At 41.0% G+C, this 27,985-nt stretch overlaps 1 protein-coding gene across 1 annotated transcript in view; it reads right to left on the bottom strand.

Moving 5' to 3' along the window:
- The window catches only part of PLEKHM3 (pleckstrin homology domain containing M3), an 86,809-nt gene that overhangs the window by 11,590 nt on the left and 47,234 nt on the right, over window positions 1-27,985 (bottom strand). The window contains exons 6-7 of the mRNA XM_032694070.1: window positions 23,702-23,765; window positions 6,521-6,678 (exon numbers count right to left, since the gene is read on the bottom strand). Of these exons, the coding sequence (XP_032549961.1) occupies window positions 6,521-6,678; window positions 23,702-23,765 (222 nt within the window). The remainder of the gene's footprint in view (window positions 1-6,520; window positions 6,679-23,701; window positions 23,766-27,985) is intronic.

Here is a 27,985-nt window from a genome sequence, read left to right as displayed (position 1 = left end):
CATCCTGTCATGCCAGCACTCACTGCTAAGGTCAATTGCACCCAGTGGATGAGCAAAGCAGACAGAGATTTATTAAAGCCTCACAAATGAGGAGAAAAGCGGGCAGCTCACTGGAGGGGAGGGAAAACCACCAGTGCTGCACCAGTGGAGGGGACCTTCAATGTCAACTTCTCCATTGCTACCTCCAGAGAAACCCCAGAGCAGGCCTTCATTTTGGGTGCTCCAAGAACAATTTGCTACAGGCTACAGCTGAACAAGAACAGCTTGAATTAACCACGTGCTCTTCTCCCGTGTGTAGTGGGTTTGTGGAGCTAAATAACTACACAGTTGTGTACACAGGCTGAGGTACTGCACTGCAGCATGGCAGCAGGGTCAAGCAGGAACAATGGGAACTGCAGCTCCCAGACCCCTCTTCGCAGAGCTGCGTCACTCCTGACCAAGGAGGGAAGCATGTCCCCAGCTTCTCCCCAGCTGTGGCTTCCAGGATTTATGCCATACTTATCTACATATATTTCCATATTTTTATCCAAGCAGAACTAAGGACTCCTGTTGACCTCAGCACTGTGCTTTGCTAGTTGTTTAATAAAGCTCAGAGATCCCAAGCCAAGTAATGCGGCCTGTAAACAGCAGCTCCCAAGAAATCAATAAAGGGACATAAAAATCAGTATTAAAACTCTTAAGCTGAAAGTCATACGATTACACTTCAGTCAGTGAAGCTAATTTACTTTGGAAAGGGGAAAAGCCCTACATATGATAGATCCATTACCTGTAAACCACTGGAGAGGCTGAAAAGCCACAGAGATTCACATGTTTACATTACTCAGGCATATATTCTCTGCCTCTGCTGGCTGCCACATCAAGAACTGGACTTCGCCCCTCTACCTCTCCTGTTATCAATGAATTCACATTCACAAAGTGGTGGTTGAAGATCTAAATGCAATACTATTAACAGTAATATTAACATACTGCCCTCAACTATTATAATTTTTTTGCATGATTCTATTATTTTGCATTTTTCTGTCAGCCTCAAGTCTAAAAGTCCCGCGACTAAGCCAGGATTTTGCTTTCAATAAAAGAGAAAGGCAAAGGCAACCAGACTTCATAACTCTTCATTAATGCTGAAGGCATGTCTACCTGGACCCAAGATGGAAAAAAGAAACTTAACATTTAAAGAAATAAATACATAAACAACAAATTCCCAAGGTAATCTTAGAATTTCTGAGCACTTAAGAATTGACAGTATTTGCTTTCATGAGCTAAAAAGCAATTGAAAAGCTGTCACCTGGTCTACAAGGAACCACATTTAGGAGATGGAGAAGTCTATCTTAAAAGGGGAATTTGCATGAGAAAGGAGGAGAAAGAATTAAAAGGTCTTGACTGGCAAGATGGAAATATCTAGAGTGAGGAAGAAGGCACAGCAGGGAAGCTGCAAAATAGAAACTGAAAACAAGATGGTTGCCATGGCCAGCCAGGGGAGAAGAGCATAAGGCAGCACTGCAGAGACCTTTGTACTTGAAATAAGTATCTGCCTTTAGACTGAATGTTCTACTTAAAAAACACTCTGACACGAGGCAGGAAAAACCAACCTCTAAACTAATTCAGTTGCCAAACACAATGCTTGATGAAAAAGCCAGTATATTTTATCACTTTCTTTTTACATATTCCAGAAAACATTACTGTGCTACCCTGCACAAATAAAAATAAGATTATGTGGGCCAGAAAATTTTGACCCGTTTTGACATATTCGGCTGAAATTAAATTACCAAGAGAACATCTACTTAGACACCTATGTTTCTTTAAAGAAAGTGCTGAGCAGATCACTTCAGGGTGCTTTGAACCAACTACTAACATCCGATTAGCTAAAAAATTAGGTACTAAACCACTAGCACAACTCAGGTGAACTGGGCTTGGGGAAAGGCTTTCTAGCATAAGACAAACTAATCAAAGCAAGAGGGAAAATGACATGATGCCTTTGGCCTGTGCCAAGGTACTTCCTGGAAATGCTCTATTTCAGTCTCTCCACCTAATATTTATCTTTAACGTTCTCCCAATTGCTCAAAGCTGCTTCTGTCCAGTGACAAAGCATTCATAACACAGAGAGCTGTAACCTTGCAAAGACTTGGGCATGCACAGCCTCAGAGCCTTTAGTAAGACTTGTCACTATGTGCAAAGTTAAGTACATTCATAGGTCTTATCAGGATGGTGGCCAAAGATTATAGAGGCATCCAAGCTGGTTGATACAGTCAAGCCTGTTCTGTGGCACGTCTATTTTAAACTTGGGCCTTCTGGTTTGTATCTTAAAAGGTCTACACGTCTTAACTGATCTGCAGAACAAATTAACTTAGCAAAGTGAAAACAGTTTAGCCTTGATAAATGAATACGAACACAAAAGAGCGACTCTCCATGGTTCACGTACATCGACAGTCAGCACATAAAAGGCAAGGAATGGACTAAATTGTTCTTAACCAAGCAAGTAGCTTTACCAGCAAAACACAACAAATTGCCTGTCAAAGTAGTTACTAGCATGACAACACTCAGACAAGACCAAAACTTTATTAACTGGGTAACACATAATAATCTTAATCAGAACTATAATTGCTTAATTATCTAATGGGACAGAAAATGCTTCTTAATGAGCTTTTATTCTCATTCCAAAGATAATTTTCTCAGTATTCTCTAAGATTTAAAGTTGTTAAAAATTGTTCTAAGTTGTAAAACAAAACTAGCCATATATTATAGACAACAGTGCCACTACACAGACCTTGTCTTTTTACTTCTGTTGTTTTGGTTTTTTGTTTTAATTTTAGGATGAAAAACCAAAAACTTTTCACCACATTAATGAAGAATAAGCAATATGAGAACAACTTGAGGGGAAGTGCCTGGTTGCTAACTAATGGGCAAGGATAGTTCTAACAAGCCCATTTAGAGCCACGGATATTTAAAGTCATTTCACAACACTTGTAAATATAAAATAAGTGATATAATAGAATAATTTTATATGTTTATTCGCTAAATTTAAGCCCAGGGCAAATTCAGTCCTAGAAATAAATAGAAGGTAGATGCTCATAGATGTTCGTTTAAGTTGCCAGGGCTGCAGCAAAAGCAGAGCTGTGGGAGTTTACATTAGCTGGCAATTTGCTCCGTGAAATGTGCAATTAACTCAGGAGGCTTTAAATATAGTTCTCACGATTTAAAGGCCTTCCAATAGATGGTGAAATTGTGAAATTTAGAAAGAACCCTGATTAAGATTTATATAAATATGGGTAAGACAGAAAAGAGGGAAACGGAGGACCGAACAATCAACCTGACTGGAAGAGACATCAAAAACATGAGACAATTTTTAAGAAACTGTTTAACTACCGAGTCACAGCTTTCATTAAGATCTCTGCAGAATGGCCACCTCCCAAGAAAAGCCACAGAAAGGAAATATCATTAGAAAGCTTATGACTTTGTGAGCCCACCCTTACATTCAAGGCAGCAAACTGTTGTGCTGTATTGTTGAGCAGGATGTAAAGAGCCTGCCAAGCACAGCCCACAGACCCGCTAATTAAATGAACTGATTGTGTTTGTTTTGGAACCGTTTGCCAACAAAGGAATGTGTCACACTGATTAGTGAGAGAAGGGTATGTAATATATGTGTATTCAAGCCCTGAGGAGTGCATAACCCAGGTATTCACTCTGTTTGCCCAAGGACTGACAAAAATGACTCAAGCAAATAACCAGACCAAAGAGAAACTCCAGCCCTCAAGAGGGGCCCTCTTTTTCTCTCAGCTGCATCTATCTAGAGAAGACCCATCCTTCATAAATTCCTACTGAAGACTGATCCAGAAACTCCTGAGAATATTTTGGAGAGAAACAATCTCTTCACCTCAAAGCTGACCTAAGAGATTATGAAGATGAAAAGTTAACAGCCAGCTGAGAAACACCTTGGAATTGCACTGACCACTCTGACAGCTGTCACTCTTCTCTCCAAAGAGCAGGAAAGGTCAGGGAGGTAGCCAGAAAAACAAATGCCACCTCAACACAGACATAGACACACACTCTCCATACAAGGAGGCTTCACTTTTCAAATATTCAGTAAAGAGCTGAAGTCTGCAAAATCTGTCACGCACCCACTTTTGAATATTTCTAACCCTACAGCCCAGTTTGCTGGTAGAGTTAATAGCATGTTCAAAAGTGAACAAGCATCATTTAAAAGCAAGGAAAAACTGCCTTCAGAGCTCAACTGCTCTTCCCTCCTTAACTCAGCAGCTTCAGCCAGGGTACTTTGGCAGTCTAGTATTGAGCACAAAATGTGAATACTGTGCTGTAGACAGCAATTCCAGAAAACCAGGATGGAGAAAGGGAGTTGTAGTCAATTCTCACTGTACATTCAGGACTCAGAGTAGTACAACTAAATCACAAATCTGAGCTGTTTACTCAGAGCTCTGTACGACACTTAATTGGCAAGGAAAGCTGAACATGTCACCAGAATTTTCAGGTATAATTGCAAGTCTTCACATGAACCTTTTGCAGCTTGCCATTCCATCTGCCACAGGTTACTCTGTACATTACCTGTTTCTAATTAGCCTCCTCACCCTACACCTGTCTTAGGTCAGCACACCTACCTCAGAAACCTCCCTCATCTTCAAGAGACAGAAGCAAACAAAAAACCCCTCTACCTGGCATTCTCCCTCACTGCTTTGCAGCTGATGCAGCTGCACAGTAAAACATACAAACTCCTCTGTTGGCATAACTTGTCTCCAGAGCAAAAATATGGAACAGAAATAATCTGCTTAGTTTCACATAGGTGCACGTGCACACACGAGTAGTAATGCGATAAGAAAACTAACGAGGAAGGCAAATGGAAAATGCTGGGGAAAAAAACAAGTTCTAGTGATAAGGAGTACAAAAGGAGTAAGCAGGATGATCTCTGACAAAATCAGAAAGAGAAATATTGGAAAACCTGTCATGCTGATTGTGTTTTAATTAAAATCATTAACAAAGACTGCTGTCTTTGGCATGACATGAACCACAACTTCACATTTGTGAAACATGAACAAAAGTCCTTTCTGACTTCTAATTCACATAAAAGCAGGAACTAGAGCAGCTTCTGTTGGCTTGAACTGCTGACAAATACTATTTGATTCCAGAAGGTTTTAAACTCTGTAATTGCAAGGTATGTCTGATCTCAGCTGAAGGGCGGGACCCAACAATTTTTTTGGGAACAAAAATCCCCCAGACAAATCAAATTCTAAAGTAAACCTGTCTTCCCAAATGTTCTTACACATTCTCATCAATCTTTTGGGAATATTTTCAATCGCCTTTTATACAGTCTCAACAGACATCTTATGTTTTATGCTATCTTAGTCTCTTTCTTTTTAACTCAGCCTATCTTGCCATGCACCCTAGATACATTCTTTCTTAAAATTGTTTATAGAGCTCAGCTGCACACCTTGTCTAGTTTATGTCCACTGCTTTGTCAGTGCATTCTTTAGAATAAGACTCTGGAAATAAAATGGGCAAACAGTCTTTGAAACTCAGATTAGACTGAAAAATCCTTGAAGAGTATTTCTTGGTTACTTGTAATTTAACATCTTTGCACACACAGGGGAATCAGATTCTTAATAAACCCTTTTAACAGGTTGGTCCTGATTGTTTCCAGTTTTCAATTGGAAAAAATGTTTTCAATTTTTTTTCCTTCAAATGAACTCTGGAGAAAACTACTATATTTGAAACAGCCAAAAAGTACTTATCTGTGGAGGAATGCTGTGCTGTCAGATACACTGTCTTTCTGTTAAGGGTGAAAAACCCCATCTCTTTTATTCAAAATCCAAGACACTATTGAAAAAGAGTAGTAACATTGCTGTTTCCAAGTCTATTTTGGTTTCCTGCATCTTGCTTTTAGGTTTTTCATGTGACTCCTGTCCCTGACCTGGCATCCAGCACTCTACATAATGTGAAATAAAGGTTCTTCTGTATAGTTTAGGACTGGCATACAGTTATACTTACTTTGTAGCCACCTGAGAATAGCAATGTCATTAAAAAAAAATTAAATCTTGCATACACAGGCACAGAGGAGTAAGCATATGGAGACAGCAGAGCATTAGCTATAACATTTCATGGAGGGAACATTTCAGAACAGATGGTGATCGTTTTATAATGGACAATCCCAGTACATTATGGGCCCAGTGATACCAGAGACCAAAAAGATGTCTGTGATCACTCCAGAGAAGCCATTTGGCTTTTCAGGACACTCTGCAAACTCAGAAGACTTTTGGATAAATCACGCTGTGTGATGCTACTGGGACTCTTCCCCTTTTGAAGAGCTGTTCTGAGACCTACAGGGCTTCTCATTTATTTCCAGGTCTGCTCAAGGTGGCCTCCCTGGACCAGTGATCCGCTGCACCTGCCCAGGAATGTGCCCCAGTGGAATCCAGTCCCTAGTTATCTACGTATCAGGTCAGGAGGCCAAGAATCCGCAAGGGTTTGATGCATAAGGTGAATCAAGTGTATGATTGACACCACTGCAGTAGAGTACCTGCTTGTAGAAATGTCCTCAAAGGGGTAAAGGATTTCTCCATTGTTGCAAATCTCACAGATGAAACCCTTTTGGCTACAAAGGCTGCAGCTGTACACATGAGAGGTGGCAAACTTGATCACCTTCCCCAAGAAAGGAGCCAGCTTTCCTTCAATAACCTGGAATGAGAAGACAGTATTGAATGAACCCCCCAAAAATTACTAGAATGCCCTGAAGGACTGAGACAATATTTATTTTTATAGAAATTATAGGTGATGCTCGCAAAAACAATAGGAAAGTTACTTCCCAACAATTACAGCTCCACGAAATCACAAGTGATAATAGTAGCCAATGAACCTGCAATGATCTGAACATGAAAACTAATTTACAATCTCTTTTAAAGTCTCTACATGGCAATAACATAAAATATTAGTAGTCATTTTAAGTACAACAACAGATTCATATAATAAGGCACAAAGAAGTAAACAGGAAAAGAGTTTAAGGCTTCCCCATTATCTCTAACTGACAGATATGAGAATACTGCCTTACATTTACCATTTGCACTTCTTTTATTTTTTATGCACAGATGGCAGTTTTGTCTTTGTTTCTTTTCCTCCAAAGCACAAGTTTTTTGCATATATTTTGTGAACAGAACCCTGGTTTTCCTCCTTTAGTAGGACTGTGTTTCCCTTTGAAAATCATTCAAATACAACATTCTGTTCCTTGCCAAAAGGAATAAATTCTCAGTTAAAGTCTTGAAGAGGAAGTGGGTTTTTTTCCCTTCAGTGTCCAGCTCTCAAATCGAGAAGTCCCTCACTGCCAGACAACCCTGGCTAGACCATTAGAAGTGATTAGCACTCCCCGTGTTGGTGTGAAAAAAACCAGCCAAGCCATATAGATTAAACTGCTAGCCACAACACTCATCTAAATTTGTGACTTGGTGACAATGCCTCAATAAGGGGTGCTATTCAGGCAAAATACTTTCCATTCAGATCAAACTTCTAGAGACTTTAAGGAATTCTGCAGCTATAGGGAATAATGAACATGGAATAAGGCCCTAAGTGTATATTCTTCTCTCCTGGGCTTCCTGTGGTCTGAATGGCAGCTTGCCAGATTAGTGATAGAAATGTGTCACTGGATTTGACAGCAAACTCCTGTAAAAAGGAAAAAGAATGCACTAATTGCTGACTGAAGACTTGCACAAGGCTGTGCCTTGAAACCTAAGAGAGGGGAGATTTACACTTAAATATGTGCCAGATTCAGTGCAGGCACCCCTTCCCTAAATATGGTAATACACCACATGTAATTTGGATTTAGTGTAAACAAATCTAGAGAAAGCACAGAGGTCAAGGCAGAGAAGAACAACAGAGTTTGGAAACAAATGTACGATAGAAAGGAAATAAATTTGTGTTCCAGGAAAACTCCCTGCCTGCTACATAAGATAGTCACTGCTAAAGAGTACACCTGGAAAAGGAGGTGCACAGGTAGCACTGGCGTTGATGGCACTGAATGGCACTGGCTGAAATGTGCCCCCTCTTTGCCTTCAGCTCCAGCCTGCTAACAACACCTGCAACAACAGGAAGCAGCAATGTTATTGCTAGTACTGCAGATAGGACATCTGCTCATGTCAGAGGAAAAATGACGTTCCTATTGCATCCTGGTATAGGAAGATCCCCTTCAACCACAATATAAACAATGCAGAGAAGCTGCTGCGTGAAATACGAAAGTGAAGCCATAGTTCAAGGCAGTGGTATTACTAACCTTCTAACAGATGGTCAGAAGCTAATTTAGCTCCTCTATGCTGGGTTTTGTTTTTCATTTTGAAGGAAGAAATTTTTTGCTTGCAGACTCCTGAATTAGAGAGGGTCTGAAAGCCAAACAAGTTGGGAGCAGGGGAAAGACACAAAAGCTGCCAGTATTCAATAAACAGGAAGAAAGAAACAGTGAAGCCACACAGGTAGTGACACTGCTATAGTCACCCTCCAAAAATCCATTTAGCACTAACAGATGAAATACTCATACAAAGATAAATAAATCACAATACATACATATTTTCCAAAGAATTTTCATGCTACAGCAGCCACCTCAGGCCACAAGTGCTCAGCTTAAAATGCCAGACTGAAGACACAGCTGCAAACAAACTCTACAAGTCTGTACTAATGTCACTGTCAGCAAAGATTTAAAAGTCACTGAGCTGAAATAGCATTTTATATAATGTAACAAACAAAATTAACATGATCTATTCCTTCCTAAGCACCGTGGGTGAATTTAAGACTGTGTGAGGCACAAAAGGTTTCCTATGCTGAAGAGTTCACAACCTAAGCAAGATATATTGAGTGGACAGCTGCCCTTGAAGAGCTGGTGTTATTTGCCCCTGGTTATTTATTTGTATGGCTTGTCGTAGCACTCTCGTGGGTGGGCTTGTAACTCTGGCCACTGCAGACATACAGCGAAGATGATACCTTCAAAGAGCCATGCATGCCAATTTTGCAATGTGAATTACAGGCTATTTTACTGTATTATAGAAGGAAGACACGATGTAGCATCAAACCAATGTTATCACTGTTTTTAGCATCTGTAAATTTTGTGCTATTTTGTTTCATCAGAGACCTCAAGGCTGTGCACAGGATATGACTTTTCCTTGCAGTCTTCTCTCATTCGTGTTTGCAGCTGATAAGGATAAAATCCTCATCTCCATTGACCCTGGGAAAGCAGAAAGGAAGATATCTACTTGCTGTCCCCAGTAGGAGTTTCATGGTAAGAGTTCCACAGTGAGTGTTCTCTGGCTTGGGAAAAGGAGCATAGGGCATGTAATTAAAGCTGTCAGAACTTCTCCTGTGACAGCCAGGGGCCGAGGGTCAGTCAGTTTAGACATCCCAGAACCACAGTGGAAGACCCTCAGGATGTTCTCCCAGCTGATGCTAGAATCTGATGTTAAGTTTCAAGGAAACACAAGCGATTAAAAGAATAGAAGAGTGTTAATCAAATTATCCAAATATCATGGAAATTATCTGAGGAAACAAAAAGACCTCAAGAGGCCATCTTGGCAGAGCCAGTAATATTTTTGTCATTCTTTACAGCTGTACCTGTTACTAAGGCCTTTCAGTGACTGAGATTTCACAGCCCCCATGCAGTCTAATCCAGCATACGTCTGTTCTCACTGCTGGAGTCACTCCTAAGCTTTGACCTGAACCTTTCCTAAGGACATTTCAGTTTACAAAATAAACTTACAAAATAAGTTTACAAAATAGAGAAACTGTGAAATCACACACTATGAGCTGCAGAAGAATACATCACATTTCAGAAGAAATGTGGTAATTTAGGACAAAACTAAGTTAAGAGTATGCCAGAGGAAAAGAAACCAAAAATTTCACCATTGACTTATCCCAGTAATATAATACAGCCTCAGCATGCATCTAACAAAGGCTTAAAAATATATTCCTATCTCTCAAAAAAAAGGCATGAAGCTTAAAACAAATTAAAATTTTGCTGAGTTCAGATTCTCTTCTACTACAGCACACATGAAGAGCAAGGTCTGTTTTCTAATCCAAAGTCTTTGTAGTGCAAGCAATTGTTTTGTTGTCAAAAATTAAGGATGAGGGGTGATTAATGATGGCATCCTAGTCATCAATTGATGAAGGGTACAATGCAGCTTTCTCTTCCTAAACTGATCAAGGAACACATCCCAACATAATTTTGGACACAGAGCCATGTTCCTACAGTTAGCTTATCACTGCTGCACCTGGAATATATTGGGGTGCACTACCCAGTGATAACAAAAGGAAAACAGTTGTGTCCAGAGGTCCAAAGCAAGCTGTGTTTCTTAATAGTCCCAGTGTTCAGATCAGAATCATTGTCCATCTCTCTGTATCTGGAAAAACACTTCTCTGAGCTACCACAGGACAGAAAGCCATGGCTTTGCACGCTGCAGCTCCTAACTGTGTGTCTCATGTTAAGAACTGTATAAAAATACACACCCACATGTACACACATAAAAGCCAGGCCCTGCCCTCAAAGCACTTACAATTTAAACCATAAAACAAACACTGCTTTTTACAGTAACTGCCACATATCCCCCACCTTAAATGGGACAAACTGTGTTCTGGAGGAGCCTCCCACACCGGCTCCCTGCCCACACTGCAGAGAGCATCTGTGTCCTGGGCTGCCAGGGAAGGGAGAGGAGAAACTAGGAAATCCAGCAGCAGCAGCCACCTGCCCCACTGCCCAGCCTCCTGCACCTGGCTTGGGAAAGCTGAAGTTGTATTGAAGAGCAAGAGGGGAAGGCAGACTTGTCTGCAGCACTGGGAGAAACTAAAGGAGTATTTGAAGTAAAGTATCTGAACACATGCCAAAGGGGTATTGGGACAATTATTTTACATGCTTTCTAGAACAGAGGCTTTTCATACAAGTCAAAGTTATGAATAAAGGTAAATCAAACTTTCTTCTCAGTATATCTTTGTGCTACTGTTGAGTTGGGGAGTAGTATAATTCCAAAGAAACAAGTATGCTCTGAATGAGCGAGGTGTGTGTGGGGGGAAATACAGGAACTGCTGAACACCAGAGGACAAGCCAATGTTAGCAAAGGCTGCAAGAGGCTTGTGCAGTGGGAAGACAGGACACACATGCACTGGGTTATGTTTTTCCTGATCCAGCAGGAAGACAGAGAAGCTAAAAGGAAGGAGCAGGGGCTAGGGTACAAGTCGAAATCTCTTTGATACATGATATTAATATGATTATGAGGGCAATGTGTGATCAGTCAAAGTTTAACTACTTGTCAGGAGGGCTGCTGGCCCCCAGAGGTTTTGTGATCCTTCTATTTAAAGTTACTCATAGTTACTCTATCAAGGGGATGTTTTCAGAAACAAGCGGGCAGCCATCTGTCTCCAGAGAATAAGAACTGGAAAGGCCATAGACCTCCAAGCCGGAGAAATCCTCCTCAGTGGCCCACTATGCACAAAACAGGGCCATTATTCACAGACAGGTTCCAGAAGCAGCAGGTGTTGCCCAGGGGACTCTCACTAGTATCCCTGTGTCCTACCTTCACAACACATTTCTGAGCCCATGACACTGCCCAGCACTGGAGGAGAGGCAGTCCCCTCATACTGAGGGGACTGAGTCCAACACATACTGAGGTACAGCTCTGTCCTGACTCCATCTCTCATCCCAGCTCTCCAGGCCAAGCACAATGCTGATCGAAGTCCACCTCTGAAGGCCTCCACTTCCCAGCCCTTGCCTTGCCACTGTGCAGCACAAACCCCCAGCCCAATACACACAGCAGAGAAGTCAAGTCACTTTGTCTTTTCTTTACAGTCAACAAGGACTCCTTGTATGAGAACCTACTTACCAGCACGAAGGAGGGTTGCACAAACCAGTCCCATGGGAGAGCGATGTAGTGAACATGGTGTTGCAAAATATGTTTTCATATTAAAAACCAAACTAGAAAAGTGGCCAAGGGAACAGTGGCAGAACTTCTGAAGTCTGTTGAGAATTTTAACCCAGAAAGATGGTAACCTAAAGGCTTGTAATAGCTTTCTGTTTGGAAAACAGAGCAAGATCAAAAACCAGGCATGAAAAAACCTTATTACAGAATTAGTTAGAGTTTGTTCCAGTCCCTGACAGTTGTTCAAATTAGAAAGACATTAATAGAAGCCTCTGACCATGCCTAACCGAAAAGCAATCAAATATTGATTAGACAAGGTAAGCACAGAAGTCCCCTCCAAACTCACACTGTGTCATTTCCAAAGAGATAATATCACAACTTTAGGGGGAACTAGAGGAGAGATGTGTAGAAAAAGGACAAATTAGTTAGCTGTAACCCACTATTACTTCAATTAACACCTCCATAGCCTTCTGCCCACCTATTAGATCAGGTCCACAGAAATACCCAACCTCTGCATCATGGTCACATAAATCAATACTGAAATCTATCAGATGTGATGAACTTTCTGGACAGGAGAGAAAAAACAGTACAGTTTTCAGACATTTCTCAGGGCAGTGAGTGTTTGTTTTGAGGGCAGGGCTCCTGCCAGCAATACTAGCTAAGATGCAAAAGGTAATGAGTAAGATCTCCATCCCTGCAGGAGTCTATGTTGTGAATTTGAGTGAGAATCATCAAATCTCCTACCCTGTCTGTGCATTTTTACCAACTTCTAAAAGTGCAGTAGATGTTTACGTAGCATGGAGATCATAAATACCTTTGATCACCTACATCAGGACTGTCAAGACAGACAGTAAAGGGAATATGCCTTGTTGAGCTTTTGGATACACTGTTCTGCTCGATGAGAAACTGCCAAGGTTAAGAAGTCTAAATTCTGAACAGTGTCACAGTATGTTAAAACCACATAAACGGTTTCTCGATTAAAATAACTTTTGGATTAAATTTGCTAGTCTGAGTAATTTGTACCATATAATGAATGTACAATCTGACACAGTTTTAAAAAAAAAAATCCTTATAAGATCCAAGAATCAACAGATGAAGGATATTTTAACAGAAGCTATACAGAATCTAAGAAAAGGAAGATAAATCTGCACACATCTGTGGGTAGATATTCTGCCAGCTACGGCACAAGGGCCAGTCAACAACCATAGGCATCATGTAACAGTGTGTCTAGGAACACTGTCATTTCACTGTGGCTACATGATCAGGGAATAAACACTGAGAGGGGAACTAGAAATGTCCCTGATGCTTCTGAATCCTTAGACTGGGACCTGTACTTTCCTCATGTATCAGAAGCACTGTAGGAAACGCCAGTTATTATCCTCATAAAGGAGCACCTGCTCCTACTGCTCTGCTTAAGAGCCTGGCCACCAGCGTTAAGTATTCCAGGTAAAGTGGTGAAAATACTGTAAAATTCAGGTTTTGTATCACTGCCACTGTGAGACAAGCTAAATTTGCCAAATGGCTTTGTGACCCCACCCTTGTAAATCAGCTTGTTAATCATTATCGTCATAGAGGCGATAAAGTTGTTTTATGAGCCAACACTGAAGCAGTAACATTAACTACTTATGCAGGGGCTGGTGTATTTCTCTGCAGATAACATTTATTAGAAGGCACTCTCTTTAAAGACACAGGTTTACCTCATAACCTTCTTCTGAAGCACTAAGCAACCTGTTCCTCTTATTCCTCCAGTCTGATTTACATGTCAGACACAAGTGACGCCTGGAGGGGATGGGTTAAGTGATATGAAATCCCTAAAACACCTTGAACTACAGGTTCAAATCTCAACTAGATTGGCCTGGCCTCTCCTCCTGACAGAACAAAATTTATGATTATTTCTCAAGGCCAGACGTACACTTGGCTCTATCTGAGAGGCAGACACAGACAGAATTTGCCAGGAGGCACTGACGCAATGCCGAAGAGACATGAAAAGGCCAAGAGGCACTGAGAAAATAGAAGGGGTGGTAGACATGAAACTCATTCACCATCCCCAATTATGTACATTGAAGAGGTAGAAAGTACTTTAATTATCAGGAATAATGTCACAAGCACGTCTGGCAGAAGGAAGCTATCTGAAGAAGCAGTCAACAATCATGCACAGCTTTCCACCATCCTCTAAAGACAAGGCTTCTGCCTCCTCTCAGTTGTTTTCTTCCTACCTGTCCAGAAACAGCTAGTCTGAATCAGGCCTTTTGCTAACAAGTTCAGAAGTAAGCTCCAGGTTTGCCTAGATTTCAGAGCACCACAGAAAATATGCTTCCTGGATTGAATGAAATGGCAAATAAAATATCCTGAACAGACTGTCTTGGATTCACCACTTGGATGCTCACTACCCTCCAAATTCCACTAGTGGAAGCTTTGTGGAGGAGGACTAATTGTTTCATAATCTTTCTTCACCTCCAGGACAGATGAGAAATATGTTTTTGAAGGAACTACCAATGACCTAAGAAAATAGGGATAGAAAAAACACCTTTAGAAATCTCCAGTTTGTTCCTCACCCTGCAGCACAACCAACTGAGAAACGACTGTCTGACTTGCTTTAAAACCTCTCACCACAGAGATCCTACAACAGTCCAGTGCTCAGAACAACTGGAAAGTTGTTCCTAAAGCCTACCTTAGATCTCTTTTGCTACAGTCAGCTATCTTTGTTTTACACTCAACTTCCTATCCTTACATTGCACCACCTGTTTCAGAAACCATTTTCTGACAAATTCTCTTCTCTGTCACAGGTGATCTGTGTCACAAGCCAGAAAGAGCAAAAGCAGGTTGGGGTGCAGGAAAGATACAACGGTTGCCTTTACCTATTTGTTCACTGGAGAACAAGCAGGTATTTTTTGCATTCATTAAATGTGGAAATTAGGCACTTAAGTGCAAAGGGTAAATGGAATCTCTGCCCCATGACAGATTTCAGCGGGGTCAGGATTTCTGTGATGAAAACAGACTTGGAGGTGAGCATGCTACAATATGCTTAGCTAAGGATAATGCAAGTTGCAGAGAAAATAGAGGGAAAACATTCCCTGGCTGGGAAGTTCCTAGTCATTTATATCTAGGGAACAGACAATGCCTGTGGACTGCTAATTTCCTTGAGGATTTTTTCTCTTCCGTTGGCCAGATTCTTAACACCACGAATACTTGTTATGATTTCAATGCACAATTAATCTTTAGTTCAGAGGAAAGGGAAATGGAAGAAGGAAGGATGATCATGAGGTAAAAGTCCCAGGGAGGCAGATATCAGATCTCAGGTCTGCCCCATCTTTTGAGCAGTATACTGGTCTGCTCAGCTTTCCTTGCTCCATTTTGACTCCCAGTCATCCCTTTCAGATTGCCTGTCTTGTTTGTTTAAATTGCAAGTGACTTAAGGGAAGAATGTTCTCTTATTACTTGTGTGCACACACACTAGAATCGGTCACTGTGCATTGCTGCTGTAAAACAAATTAAAAAAGAACAAAGCAGTTAATTTCATAAGAGCTCCACCTTTTGTTGTGATAGGAATGCTATGGGCCACAATCCCAGCTCTCAGCATCAAGGGTGATACCACCCCACCCTCTCCCTCCTCTTCCCTTTACACCCTTTGCAGGTCCCCAGCTGTCCCAAAGCCTGTTCAGCCTGTGCTACAGTGACACTGGGGTGGGCAGGAGCAGGCAAGGCCAGGGACTCCCCTCACCCTCTGCTGACACCAGCACAGGGTGCTGGCTCTGACACCACTTGGCCATCACTGCCCTTGGCACAGACAAAGCAACACCATGCAGCCTCACATTGTGCTGTGCTAACTCATCACCCACACAGGGCAGAGAACAACCCGAACGGAAACCCTGCGGATAAACACTGCAAAGAACGAAAAAACACCCACAAAACCAACCACCAAATAAGTCAAACTAAAGCAGAAACGAGTGAGAGTTTGAATAAACAGAAATCAGAAGCTCCCTTTGGCTTGTTTGCACCAGGCAGTCTGCACTGACGGCAGAGCCATTTGATGTTCATGTTCCTTCCAAACGAAACCCTTCAATAAGCTGCACTTTAATTTAGTATTAAACAGATATTCCACAAATTAGCCACTAACTACAATAGGTACTGGGAAGAGGAGGAAAAATAAGGTCAAGAGCAAATGCTGCTAATCTGTGACAAGCACACATTGACGGGGGCAAGGTGAAAATGGAGTTTTACATTGGCTGGGGGAGAGGAAAAACAACGTGGTGACAGTTCAAGTGAATTTATAGCAGGAGACAGAGAGGATGACAAGGTCCCTCCAAGCCCTCCCCCACTCTTTTCACTGAAATGAAGAAATGCCAGAAATTTCAGCAGGTCTCGGGATGCAAGCTGCCACAAGTGAGAAAGAGATGGAATTGTCTCAGTATAAAGAACACACCTGGAAATCACCTGTGCCAGCTTCACAGCCAGCTCTGCAACAAGACTCACACTCACTGCGTTTCAGTCGTCTTTCCTCTTTCTCCTTCCCCCAAGGTTTCCAGGCAGCTACATGTCAATTTTGTCACACCCCAAGTTCTCCTAATCTTGTTGCAGGGATGAATTATAGGTTGTTTTAAGAAAAAGGTATTCAAGCAAAGGTTAAAGGCTGTTTTAATCAAACAAGGTTGAAAGAGTACCAGGAATTTGGCTGGTAGAGAACAGAAAGCACTTTACTTAGCTCAAGAACATACGTGATTCTAAATATACAAGCATGCAAGCAAATATGCATTCAGGCAGAGAGTATATATACGCTCTTTTTTTTAAAGATTAGGCAGGCAATTGCATGCAGAGATATTAACTGACTCCACATGCCCACTGAGCAAGATGTTATTTCATGAGAGATACCACAAAATCAGAAACTTTCCTGCCTTGCATAGGACTGGATCAGAGCACTTTGAGGAGTCCTCTGAAGGATTTTAGAACAAGAAAGTAACATACCAAGAAAATGGCTACAGTTACTCTGAAAAAAACCTCTGTGAGTACTAAGTATATTTTAAAAAATTCTAAAAAAAATTTTCTTCTCTCATCCAAGCACGTAGCCCTGAGACAGTATTTTGCTTCTTGGGAAATTTGATTCCTTGGGATGTTATTCCTTAAGATATATGCAGCTGCCTCTCCTGAATCATCATTTTATGTGAAGTACAGCAACAAGTTCAGAACCCAATCTTTCACACTGCTAACCTTCATCTCCAGTACTGGACCTTTCATTCTGCACAGCAAAAATAATAACAAAAGAAACCTGCTTAGCACAAAGCACTAGAAAAGAGCTAACTTATATTGTTACTGCTTCTTCTAGGGGCTGAAAAAATTAAAACATCTCTGGAGATCTCAACTCAAAAGCTCCTACGAACCACTGGCACGGCTACCAGGTTGTTTGAAACAGTTTCATTCTAAAAAACCACACTTACCTCAAGTGGCCCAGATTACATATGCACATGGAAATGCACCACATGTATTTAATTTGAAAATTTTGGTTTCAAGAAGCACAAAAACCAGTCCTGCTATTAAAAATACCTACTAACAATCTTGTTAGATCTCTAGACTTTGCCTGCAATACTTAAACACACACCTAACTCAGATGAACTTGTCTTCCTGGCTGTCACTTGCCAAAATACCCATGAGCAGCTCTTCACCCCTGGCTGGCTCTGCATGCTCTCTGCCTGACCATGAGCCATTCTGAATGACAGCAACTCCCTTCTCCAGCAGAGCTGAGGTAAAAAGGAAACACCAGTAAGATCTTTGCCATTGCCACTAATTGTAATCAGAGCCATCAGCACTTTGGGGAATTACACACACATGGAATATCAGTGAATCTGAAGTTTCCCGTTCTGTTGAAAGGTAGCTCAGTGTTAGCAAACTCCAGGAAGTGATAGAAATAATTGAAGTGCAATGTGCTCTGGGATGAACCTGTTTGACAGGGAGGTTGTACCACATGACCTTCTGTGGCCTCTTCCAACCTCACCCATTCTGTGATAAAGGAGCCATAGCCACAGGAAAGTAGATAAGCCGTTTAACTGCTGCTTTGCTATCAGATCTTTTTTAATATTTATGAAGATTTATATTGTGTGGTTTTCCTATCCTTGAACTATTTTCATATTCTTCTGCTAATATAGTTACTACTGATAATCAGGCACAGGTGATAAAGCTGGGACATAAGAATGGCTTTCAGCATTATGTCATGGTCCAAGAAGCATCTTTATATAGTTCCTGTACAGAATTATCTGGTATTATTATGCTGGTAGTAACACACTGCAGGACTTGCATCTCTGTCACACACGCTGTGTCAACGCTTGCTTGGCAGGCTGGGGATGTAAATCAATGTTCTTACCACAGTGCTGAACTCTGAACTGTGGAAGGCATGGCACAGATGTGCCTGGCATTTTGCTACCCTTGTTGAGCACAGTGAATTCCCACAGAGAACTGCGACAGACAAATCTTCGGTCATCTCAGCACAGTCAGGCCTGCCAAGAACCTAATTCTTCTTCTCATTTGTCACCTCCTGCCCCTCAAGCAAAAAAAGGGCTTGCCTAAAATTAAAAGGATCTGCTGGTACAGCTACATGGGTAAACCTCTTCGGTAAATACAACTTTAAGCTGGTACAGCTTATATCGGATCACCGAATGAAACAAATGACAGCATCAGACTTTCCCATTGATATAACTGAATTTGCACTGATGCTTTTACAGGCACAGCTATATCCACTAAGAGCAGGGGCGTGTTTGTCATGTACCTAACCCAGTAACACTTCTAAACCTAGAGCAAGCCCAAAGTATGTTAGCCAAACCCCGTTTTTTTCAATCAGTACAGCCACATGCACTCTACTGGCTTTCACCAGCACAAGCATGTGGGTTAGATGCTACATCCCATCCTTTCCATGAACGAATAAAAAGCAACTGCTGGGCAAGGCAACCACCACTGATGGGCTCGGAATTCATGAGGATGTATATTATAAACCTAAACTGAGCACTTCTCAGTAATTGTATAAGGACTGAGTTACCAGAAAAGAGGTTTTACTTCTGAAAAAAACCAGCAAGCGAAAAGCAAAAAAAGCCTGCATCTCCTTGCATTCTTTGCTATTATTGGAACAGATAAACAACCGTCTAAATCAACATAAAGTTTTGCATACACTAGAAACAGCATTTCCAATCACCTCCTTCATCTCAATCGAGGAGGTGCAATGAAAGTACAGAATGGGTTAAAAGCCTGGAAAAGTGAAGGAGACCTAACAATTTCTTTGTTCTTGTAAGGCATTCTGATCTACAATATACTAGGCTCAAATTAGGCAGAACTTTTGTTTCATTGAAGTTTATTTTTATTCTCCACATCTTTGTTAGGGAGCCTTACATGCGCAAGAACTTGAACAGAAACACTGAGATTCTCCTATGAGGAATGCTTCTGCTAGACTGACAGTCCACTAGCCCAAAATGCTATCAGAGGCTGTAATCAGTGCTACATACATCAGAGGAAGATGAAATCATTGATCCGTCTGTCAACAGGGGAGAGATCTTCCTAATCCCCTCAGTATAATATGTCTATTCTGAAATCTTATAATCTCTTTATTTTATGTAGTGTAACTGTGGACATTCTTATTATGGATACTTAATCCTCTCAAAGATTATAAACTTCTGGCCTCAGTGACATTACTGTGGCATTAAGTTCCTCAAGCTCACTGTGTTCTGCAAAGAAGCATTTCCATTAAGGTTTTTTATGTGTATCTCATATTCACTAAATGACCTGTGCCACATTATTGTGAGAACAGGGCTCTCCTGTTCATCCTTTCTCTGTGCTGTTCTTCACATTATTTGTAGGCTGATCTGCAGAAAGATAGTCAGGAAAGCTGATTTGAAGTAAATAAAAGTTTTAGCTAAATTTTAATAGATTAGTTTATCTACAATGTTAAAATGAATAAATTATACTACATTAAATCCCTGTACAGGATTCACATTCAGAATGAAAATGATCTTAATACAATTTACCTCACTTTGCTTCCAAAGTAAATGGAGATAAACCAAATGAAAGCCACTTATATTTTGAATAACAGCATTTACACAGTGATTCAATGTAATTCAACTCAGCCTTTTAAATTCCCATATTTTGTCACTTCATTATTTTTCCCTGCGTGTTCGTATGTAAACAGGTGTTCAAATCATTGCCTTTTTAAATCTCCTATCTTGCTCACAATTTCCATCCTTAACATCCACTCATTTTTGCCCTTATGTAGATCCTTTTTATTTTACTGTATCTTTTGGAGTCGGTATAACCAGGATGAAATAATTGCCATGATTAAGAGTGTTTCTACATTAAAGACCATCACAGAATCACAGAATGGGTGAGGCTGGAAGGGACCACAGTGGGTCATCTGGTCCAAACTCCCTGCTCACGCAGGATCGTCCACGAGCACATTGCACAGGATTAAGTCCAGACAGTTCTGGAATATCTCCAATGAGGGAGACTCCACAACCTCTCTGGGCAATCTGTTCCAGTGCATGGTCACTGCACAGTAAAGAAGGTCTTCCTCATGTTCAGCTGGAACTTTCTGGTCATCACTGCAATAATTTTTGTACACTCATATATATCCTGCTATTTAACATAAAAATCAGGCAAGACATTAATTAACTCTGTGCGGATGAAACATCTGAATTTTGAAATTGTCACAATAGCCACTTCAAATCTTTCAATTCGAAAGCTCCCATTAATATGTTACCTGCTGTAAGTAGCAAGAATTACTTTTCCTAAGAAATGGAAGAGTCTTGTCTGAGTCAACTTATGTCCAAACAAATTGTCAGTCTCAACCAAAGCAGCCCCATAGTCACATCTGTTGAATCTGAATGGATAGCTTTTAACTTCAACTTGCATGAACCGTGTCCACATGTGCACAAAACCAGTGACATGTCCATTAGGAATGTCAGCAGAGAGTTCACACCTCTAGCAGGTTTAGGATGAAACTACCCTGGACTGTGACAGCACCATGAGGGTCTATACTGTACATAAGAGTAATCCATCTTTCCATTGTACTATGTCTGCTAAGACCAGCAAATTCAAGAGTGAATACTTGCTTCCTAACAAGCTGCTTAACAGAGCAGTGGTGTTCTGGGGGATGCACAGCAGATGACTCACTGGGCAGATGACACCAGAGAGTGTTGGAAAGAAAAGCAAGTGTAGCCAGCAAGGCAGAAGAGGCAAGTTGTCACAGTGTTTCTGCCTGTTAAATCTGAATGCAACTAATTAGTTATCTCCTCTGCTAACACCTCCAACAACACCAGGATTCTAAGAACATGTACCCCACAGGAATGCACATAGACAGACTTGCAAACTTTGTTGTAGTCTCTGGGGCCCTGGTCTGCAGTGAAACCTTCTGGGGTACATGTAGGCATCTGTGTGCACATACAAATACCATCGCTTGCTGCCTCTGGTTAAAGGTCAGGCCCACTCACATCTGCATTACAAGCATTTGTTAATGACCCAAGTACTAGCAACCACTACCTCACCAGGATTTGGTAGGTTTCCAAAATTAAGGCCATTTTGTTTCAATTCTTAATTTACTCTTCTTTCAACCTCACAGTTGAAGTCTTCCCTACCAGCGCCCAAAAGGATTCCAAGTGACAACCATTCCCAGACCAGCCATTAGCCCAAGTATATACTCTGCTGCATTCACAATATCTAGGCTCTGTTAAGCCTGAAAAGAGATTTAAATTGGATTTCATTTCAGAATAGTGTTATAAGATGCTTCATCTACTGGCAAACAGGCATTTCAATCTTTCTGCCCCTAAGAACAGATACTCACACCACATTCTTGAAACTTGGCTGCTTGGTAGGAAACAAACCATGTTTTCTAGAACCTTTAAAGGGAACTTGGCTAGGAAATAAATCAGAATTCAGCTAGGACTAACCAGGGTAAAGGTTGCTTATATCTGCAGATTACCCCTCTCTGCTTTTCTAATTCACTCACTATGCCTTATCTTTCCATTAATCTTTAATAAACCTTCTAGCTAATTCCCCAAACACACACAATCTACATGACAGCAGGATACAGTGCAAAAGCAGTCCATGGATATGAGGAAATAGGTAGCAGAGGAAAACAAAAGAAGTGAAACTTTTAGGATTAAAAATACCCAAACTGCAGGTCAGTGGAAAGTGATGAGCAATCAGGAGAAAGAAGCAGTAAGGGGAAAAGCAGGGAGGAGGAAGAGGGCTGTTTAGAGTACTAGTATTTATCTGGTTGTTGGATTTTCTCAATGGGGCCCTCCTCTCTTTTCCACTCTGGTTCCACTTTGACAAAAACAGGCAATCTGATGTCAAACTTGGGACCTCTGAAATGTGGAAAACCCTCTCCATGCTGACAACACAATATAGCTAGACTAAAAGGTAAATGTAATTTAACCCACCCCAGCAGAAATGGTAATCAAATTATATTGCCTGTAAATATGATAAGTTTGGGACTGGAGCCCTCAGGGGAAGAGAAGGTGTCTTGCAAACACAAATACAAAGAAACATGTCAAAGGGAACTGCTAAATCAATGCATGAGTTGTGACTTCAACACTCCCTCCCTCCCCCAGGGTGCTTGATAAGCTGCTGATTGCTTCTGAAATATCTACTACCAATGTTAGGAACTGATTAAGCAGCTTACAAAGCACTGGGGGCTAATAGACAGGCCCACCAGGGAGACTGCAGCTCTGGAGTTAAGTAGGTTGCTTTTTCATGGCTTGATTATTAAGGATGAGATAGCAGAACATGCTGAAAAGCTGTGGAAACAGTTTTAGACCTCAGGCGACTGGCCTTTTTATTTTATATATGGCATCATTTCTACTCTGTGCCTTCACCAGCCAACAAAAGCCATGTTTCCTGTTGTTCTGTAGTCCCCATCTCCGAGGGGCATGTGAACTACTTCGAATTAATGTGTCAGCTGAACGTCCAGAACTATGCTACCCTTATTCTGCAGAAAAGGCACCACTAGAGAAGGGAAATATAGGTGAAAGAAGCTTAAAATACTGTGTTTTACATGTCACTGGCAATAGCTTTAGAGTGTGAACACAGATGTCCCCATGTCAGCCAGCACATCTCACCTCATTGCTTCCTCCGTTGTCATTTGAGCACTGCAGCACATTCACCTGAGATTCCCTATCCTCTGTTTTCAGCTCTTTATTCCAAATCCTTCTTATTTAATCTGTTACATAATAAAATTCTTACATTCAGACGTACTGAAAGGTCCTTGCTTAGTTAATCAATATCAATGCAAAGACACATTTTGCTGGCACATTACCTCTCCCATGGTCACATCTGTCATGGTAACACTGCATAGCTTAACTCTGTGTAGCAGGCTTGCTGAGGTTTTTGAGGTTCTTGGGGGGGAAGTTGGTTCCTGCCCCCCCCCTTGTGGCAACGCCCAGCACACTTTGTAAATAATCATGTTGCACTTGGGACTGTACAAATTCATAAATTCCTGAATAAGTACTCTTTCAAGCAAAGAGATAAATACTACTTGTCACCTGCAGGCTGAGACTTAGATGAGAATTCATTGATCAGATGAAAATTTCTCAGAGCAAAGCTCTCTTTGCAGACTACAGTTTTCTTTCAGAGTCTCTTCCCAACCCCATTTGAAACTGATGCTCTAGGCTTTCTCTCTTTCATCCCTAACCAATGTCCCTGTTAACTCATTTTATACTAAGCTATAAACGACAGGGGTGACTTGGAAGTACAGCTATTTATGCCACGATTAGCTAGAAGAGGAATGTACAATTAGCACTGAAGGTGAGAACAGGTTTGATGTGTAACAGGTAGAATTAATTGAGGACACTTACCTGCTGAAGGTCTGCAAGAGAGTAAAGATGGATTTGCTGGAGAAGATACTCTCTGGGAAAGATCCTGGAAAAGAGAAAAATGGATGTGTGTCACCTTTTTGACTGGGAAACTCAGAAGTTTCCTCTCCCCACCAAATAGCTGCAGAACAATGGTGCTGGACAGAGAGCTTGTCAGAAACTGGAATTATGTCACCCTTTAAGCATCAGCTGCTATTACAGCATTCCACATGGGCACAACAGTTCCACAATAAGAATAAATGCTGTACCAGTGTCATTCTCCAATTGTCAGGTCATGTACAGTGACGTTTAGAGCCACTGAAAGCTCTTCCTCAGCACAGATGGTGTTTCTTTAAACAATCCAGCAATAAAACCAAATAACTCATTTAAAGTATTGAAAGTATTAATTAAAACTATTTCTTATGCATTTTAGTACAAGATTCCTGGTCTGCTACAAAGATGTAATAGTTAGTTTCAGACATGATTTATGGCTTTGTAACTGAAATAACTATATTGGGAAAAAGGTCATGCAGAGACTGTTCTTGCAACATGAAGTTGATTGATATCAATTACCTTTTGTATACAGAAATATATGTATTGGTGTAGTCTTTGTAATGACTTATTTGAGAAAGCACTATTTACCTTAAAATAAGCAAAGGTTTCAGGCAAGACCATTGCTTATGCACTGACAGATCTATTCAGTAAAGCTAAATTACGGAAACCTGAACAGGGAAGAGATATCCTAATGAGAGTGACTGGCAATAAAATGAAAAACTGGGTTAAAGTAACATCACAGAGAAAAAAAAGGACATTGTAAAGGCAAGTGGATATCAGCTTAAAAAGTTTATGAAAACCTATGTATCTGCCATAAAGATGTAAGGAAGAGAAAAAGTACATCTAATTAAAACATCTATCTTCATATGCACACACAGAGAAACAACCACCTGACCAACTTTTATTTTTCCATTCACACAGAACAAATACACCACACTAAGGTATTTTGGGGAGTGGAGAGTCACATCACTTCTGCAAATAAAGCAACCAAGTATCTCAAGAGGTGAAACTATTTCACACTACATGTGTGCTCTCTTGTGAACTCTGTTCCTACATAACAATCAGGTAGTTTTAAGGCAATACGGAAATTAAATTCTTGATATTATTAAATGCACGAATGAAACTCTGGAAAAGACTGGTTTGTAATGGTAGAACTGAATGGCAGAGAACAGAGAGATCACTGGGTATGTTCAAAAAACCCCCAAAGATACTGAAAGGCCAATATGAACTTACATGATCACGATGTGAGACTAATGAGAAAGCACATAGCAAACTCACTGAAAATATTTTAGAAGTTGCAACAACATAATCAGCTGAAACACTGATCAACAGGGCTAAGACTACCAACTGCAGTGTTTCCACAGAACACTGAAAATCTAAGAAATAATGAAAACACCTCAGTTCCTTGTACTCCACTAGTTGTCTTAAGCAACCACCTTAAACTGATGCTTTCAAAGCTGTCTTGAAGGGCCTAGGACTTCCCATCGCTGTTAAGGTGAGTGGTACAAAGTCTCATAAGTCCTTTTGTACTCTTGAAAAAATATTAAGCTTTATTGGGGTGGAAGGAGAAAAGTTCTGCAAGCAAGGCACTGACAACAGAGTACTGCCCATCTTAGGCACTCTTCTGGACTGTGCCCTTGCACCTTTTCACCCACCAAGCACATTCACTCTGCCCACCCAATTCTCAGCTGCAGTCTCCCTAGGATACTGCCATTTCTCCCTTTCCCCTCCCTAGGATACTGCCATTTTCCCCTTTCAGCTCTGTTGGTGATATCCATTGCTCCTTTTACAGGTGAATGTGTTTCAGTGGTTCTGCTGCATCACACCTTCATAATACATTTGGCACAATGTCAAAGACCACTCGAAAACAGTCAAAATCCAGATATCAGACAACATATGACACTGGGTTTCCTCATTTGCATATGGCAGATTTATTAAAACTGATTGCTAATGAGTCAACTCTGAACAGCATTTTGAAGCATTAGTATTTTTTCAGCTCAGATAGAATTTCTTTCATTAAAATTTCCCCTGATCACACAGACAGGGACTAAGCAGTGGTGCAGCTTTGCCAGGAACTGCATTATTTGCTGATGCCCTTACAGCACTGCTAAGGAAAACAATTAGCTAATGAAAGATTTCCTTTTTCAGGAAATTGCCTGAATAGCCCATAAAGCAGAAACTGTCAACGACTTAGTATCGATGACTAACATCACATTCCCCTGCCTTCAAGGACAGCATTTTATTTCCTGCAAGTTCTAGCTCCTAATAAAAAGTGTGCAGATGAAAAGCAAACTCATGAATTCCCTTGTGAGTCTCAGCCAGTATAGGCCCTAATGACAAACATCCTATCCCTGTACCTGTCCCCTTCCCTAAGACATGTTAGTTTGCAGCAACAGCTCTGCAGAGCAGGCATCCAACACACCTCCTCCTTTCCAAATCTATTTCCAGGAAAAGAATTAGGTACTGCCCTCCCAGTCTTATGCAAGACATATATATACACACACATGCTTGGCACTCAAGTGAGAGGAGTGATTATTTCCATTGCTATGGAAACTGAGGCATAAAAAAACCCTCAGTAAGACTGGTCCAGCTTTGGATTTCCAGTTCTTCTATTGGCTCGAAAAATTAAAATTGTCCCCAGAGAAACAGCTGAGCAGCCAAAGCTCACAAATACAACAGCATTTACAAAACTTCTTATGAAGCAACCAGATCAGTTCCTGTATGATTTCCAATACACGTAGAGGTGCAAACCACGCCTTCAACACTTGCCCACAACACCAGAGGTGGAAAGCATACAGCCCCACAACTGTGAAATTCTGAAACTGCCTAAAAGGAGGACGCTCGGCCCCCAGTCATATAAATTGTCTTCACCACACCTGTGGTGAACTGAGCAACTGCTTCAAAAACACATCTTGCTGTGCTGCATGTCTGCAGTTAAGATCTTATCCAGAAAATTTCTATTAGTCCCATTTAGAAGGAAAAACCAAAACTCAAGAGCTACCTGAATGTAACCGGCGAAGCCACCTCCCAAAACCTCATCTGTTCATTGCCAGGTTTTGTGAGCCTCTAGTGGGTGGGTAACAAGAATATAACAGACACCGAAATATCCAACTTAAACACATTTTCAAAAAAAATTCATCATAAAATGCAAGCAAATCAGTTGGGGCAGGACATCCACACAGACCAAGTAGTCCAGTGAGCAAGAAAATGACTGATGGCTCATTTCCGACGTCTTGCTTGCCTGCACAGGTTCTCTGAGCCTAATGAGGTCATGGCTTATATAAAGTCTTTTTCAGTAGTAGGCACACAGGACTAATTCAGAGCCTCTTGCTTCTCAACCCGCACACCTCCTCTCATGTAACTAGTAGGAAAGTAGAGTCTATGCCCTCTCCAACCCTCTGTCATCTGCAACTGAAATTGGCCAGAGGAAACCAAAGTCAGTAGAGAACAGCAGGTGAGATGAGGCTCACACAAACACCATGCCATTGCATTAGTGTCCAGACAAAGTATTTCAAGGCATCCAGATCAACCTAAAATCACATTAATTTCAAAAATCTCACACAGACTACACAACAGGCTAAGATAACTACACTTAGAAACACTTTACTAGAAAATATTTATTTACTTTCTGCATGAGGTTTGCATCATGAGCTTTGAGCGTGCTTGGGTTAATACAAGACCTTGATCCAAAAAGACCAAAACATGTGCCTGCCTTTTATTTTTCCCTTGATATAAAGGTCCTTTATAAACACCAAATGGGAAATCTCTGATTAGTTATTTGAAAGCAAAATAATAGACATCAGTTTTGTAAATCTCTTGATCGATGTGCTACAACTAACTAGATTTTTTTTAAAGTTGGTCAATTAAAAGCATTCAGTAAATGCTTTTATTCCTTTCAGTCAAACCTTAACACAGAAAAAAACTGGAATGAGCTAAACAGAGGTCAAACGCAAGATGTTAAGACTTATCACAATAAAAACTCAAACCTCTGCTGCTTCAGAGTGTGACCTGTGACCCTGGAGAGGCAAATGGTATCAAGAGCACATCGCGCTAAAAGCACCTTCTAAGCCTTCACAGTTTGGAAACTCCTGGACCAGTTTCACCATTGATGAGTCACAGGATTGAAGTCCTGTAAGCCCTGGCTCCTAGTCAGGTTTTAGGTGAAGTGAACAAACCAACTTCAATGTTAAACAGCCCTCTAGCTTTGCCAGTTCCCGGGAACAATGAAATCCA

Source organism: Chiroxiphia lanceolata, chromosome 7 (assembly GCF_009829145.1).
Source record: "Chiroxiphia lanceolata isolate bChiLan1 chromosome 7, bChiLan1.pri, whole genome shotgun sequence".
In the NCBI taxonomy this organism is placed as follows: Eukaryota; Metazoa; Chordata; class Aves; order Passeriformes; family Pipridae; genus Chiroxiphia; species Chiroxiphia lanceolata.
Note: the sequence above shows the minus strand (reverse complement) of the source record. Positions and strands in the feature narration are given on the sequence as shown.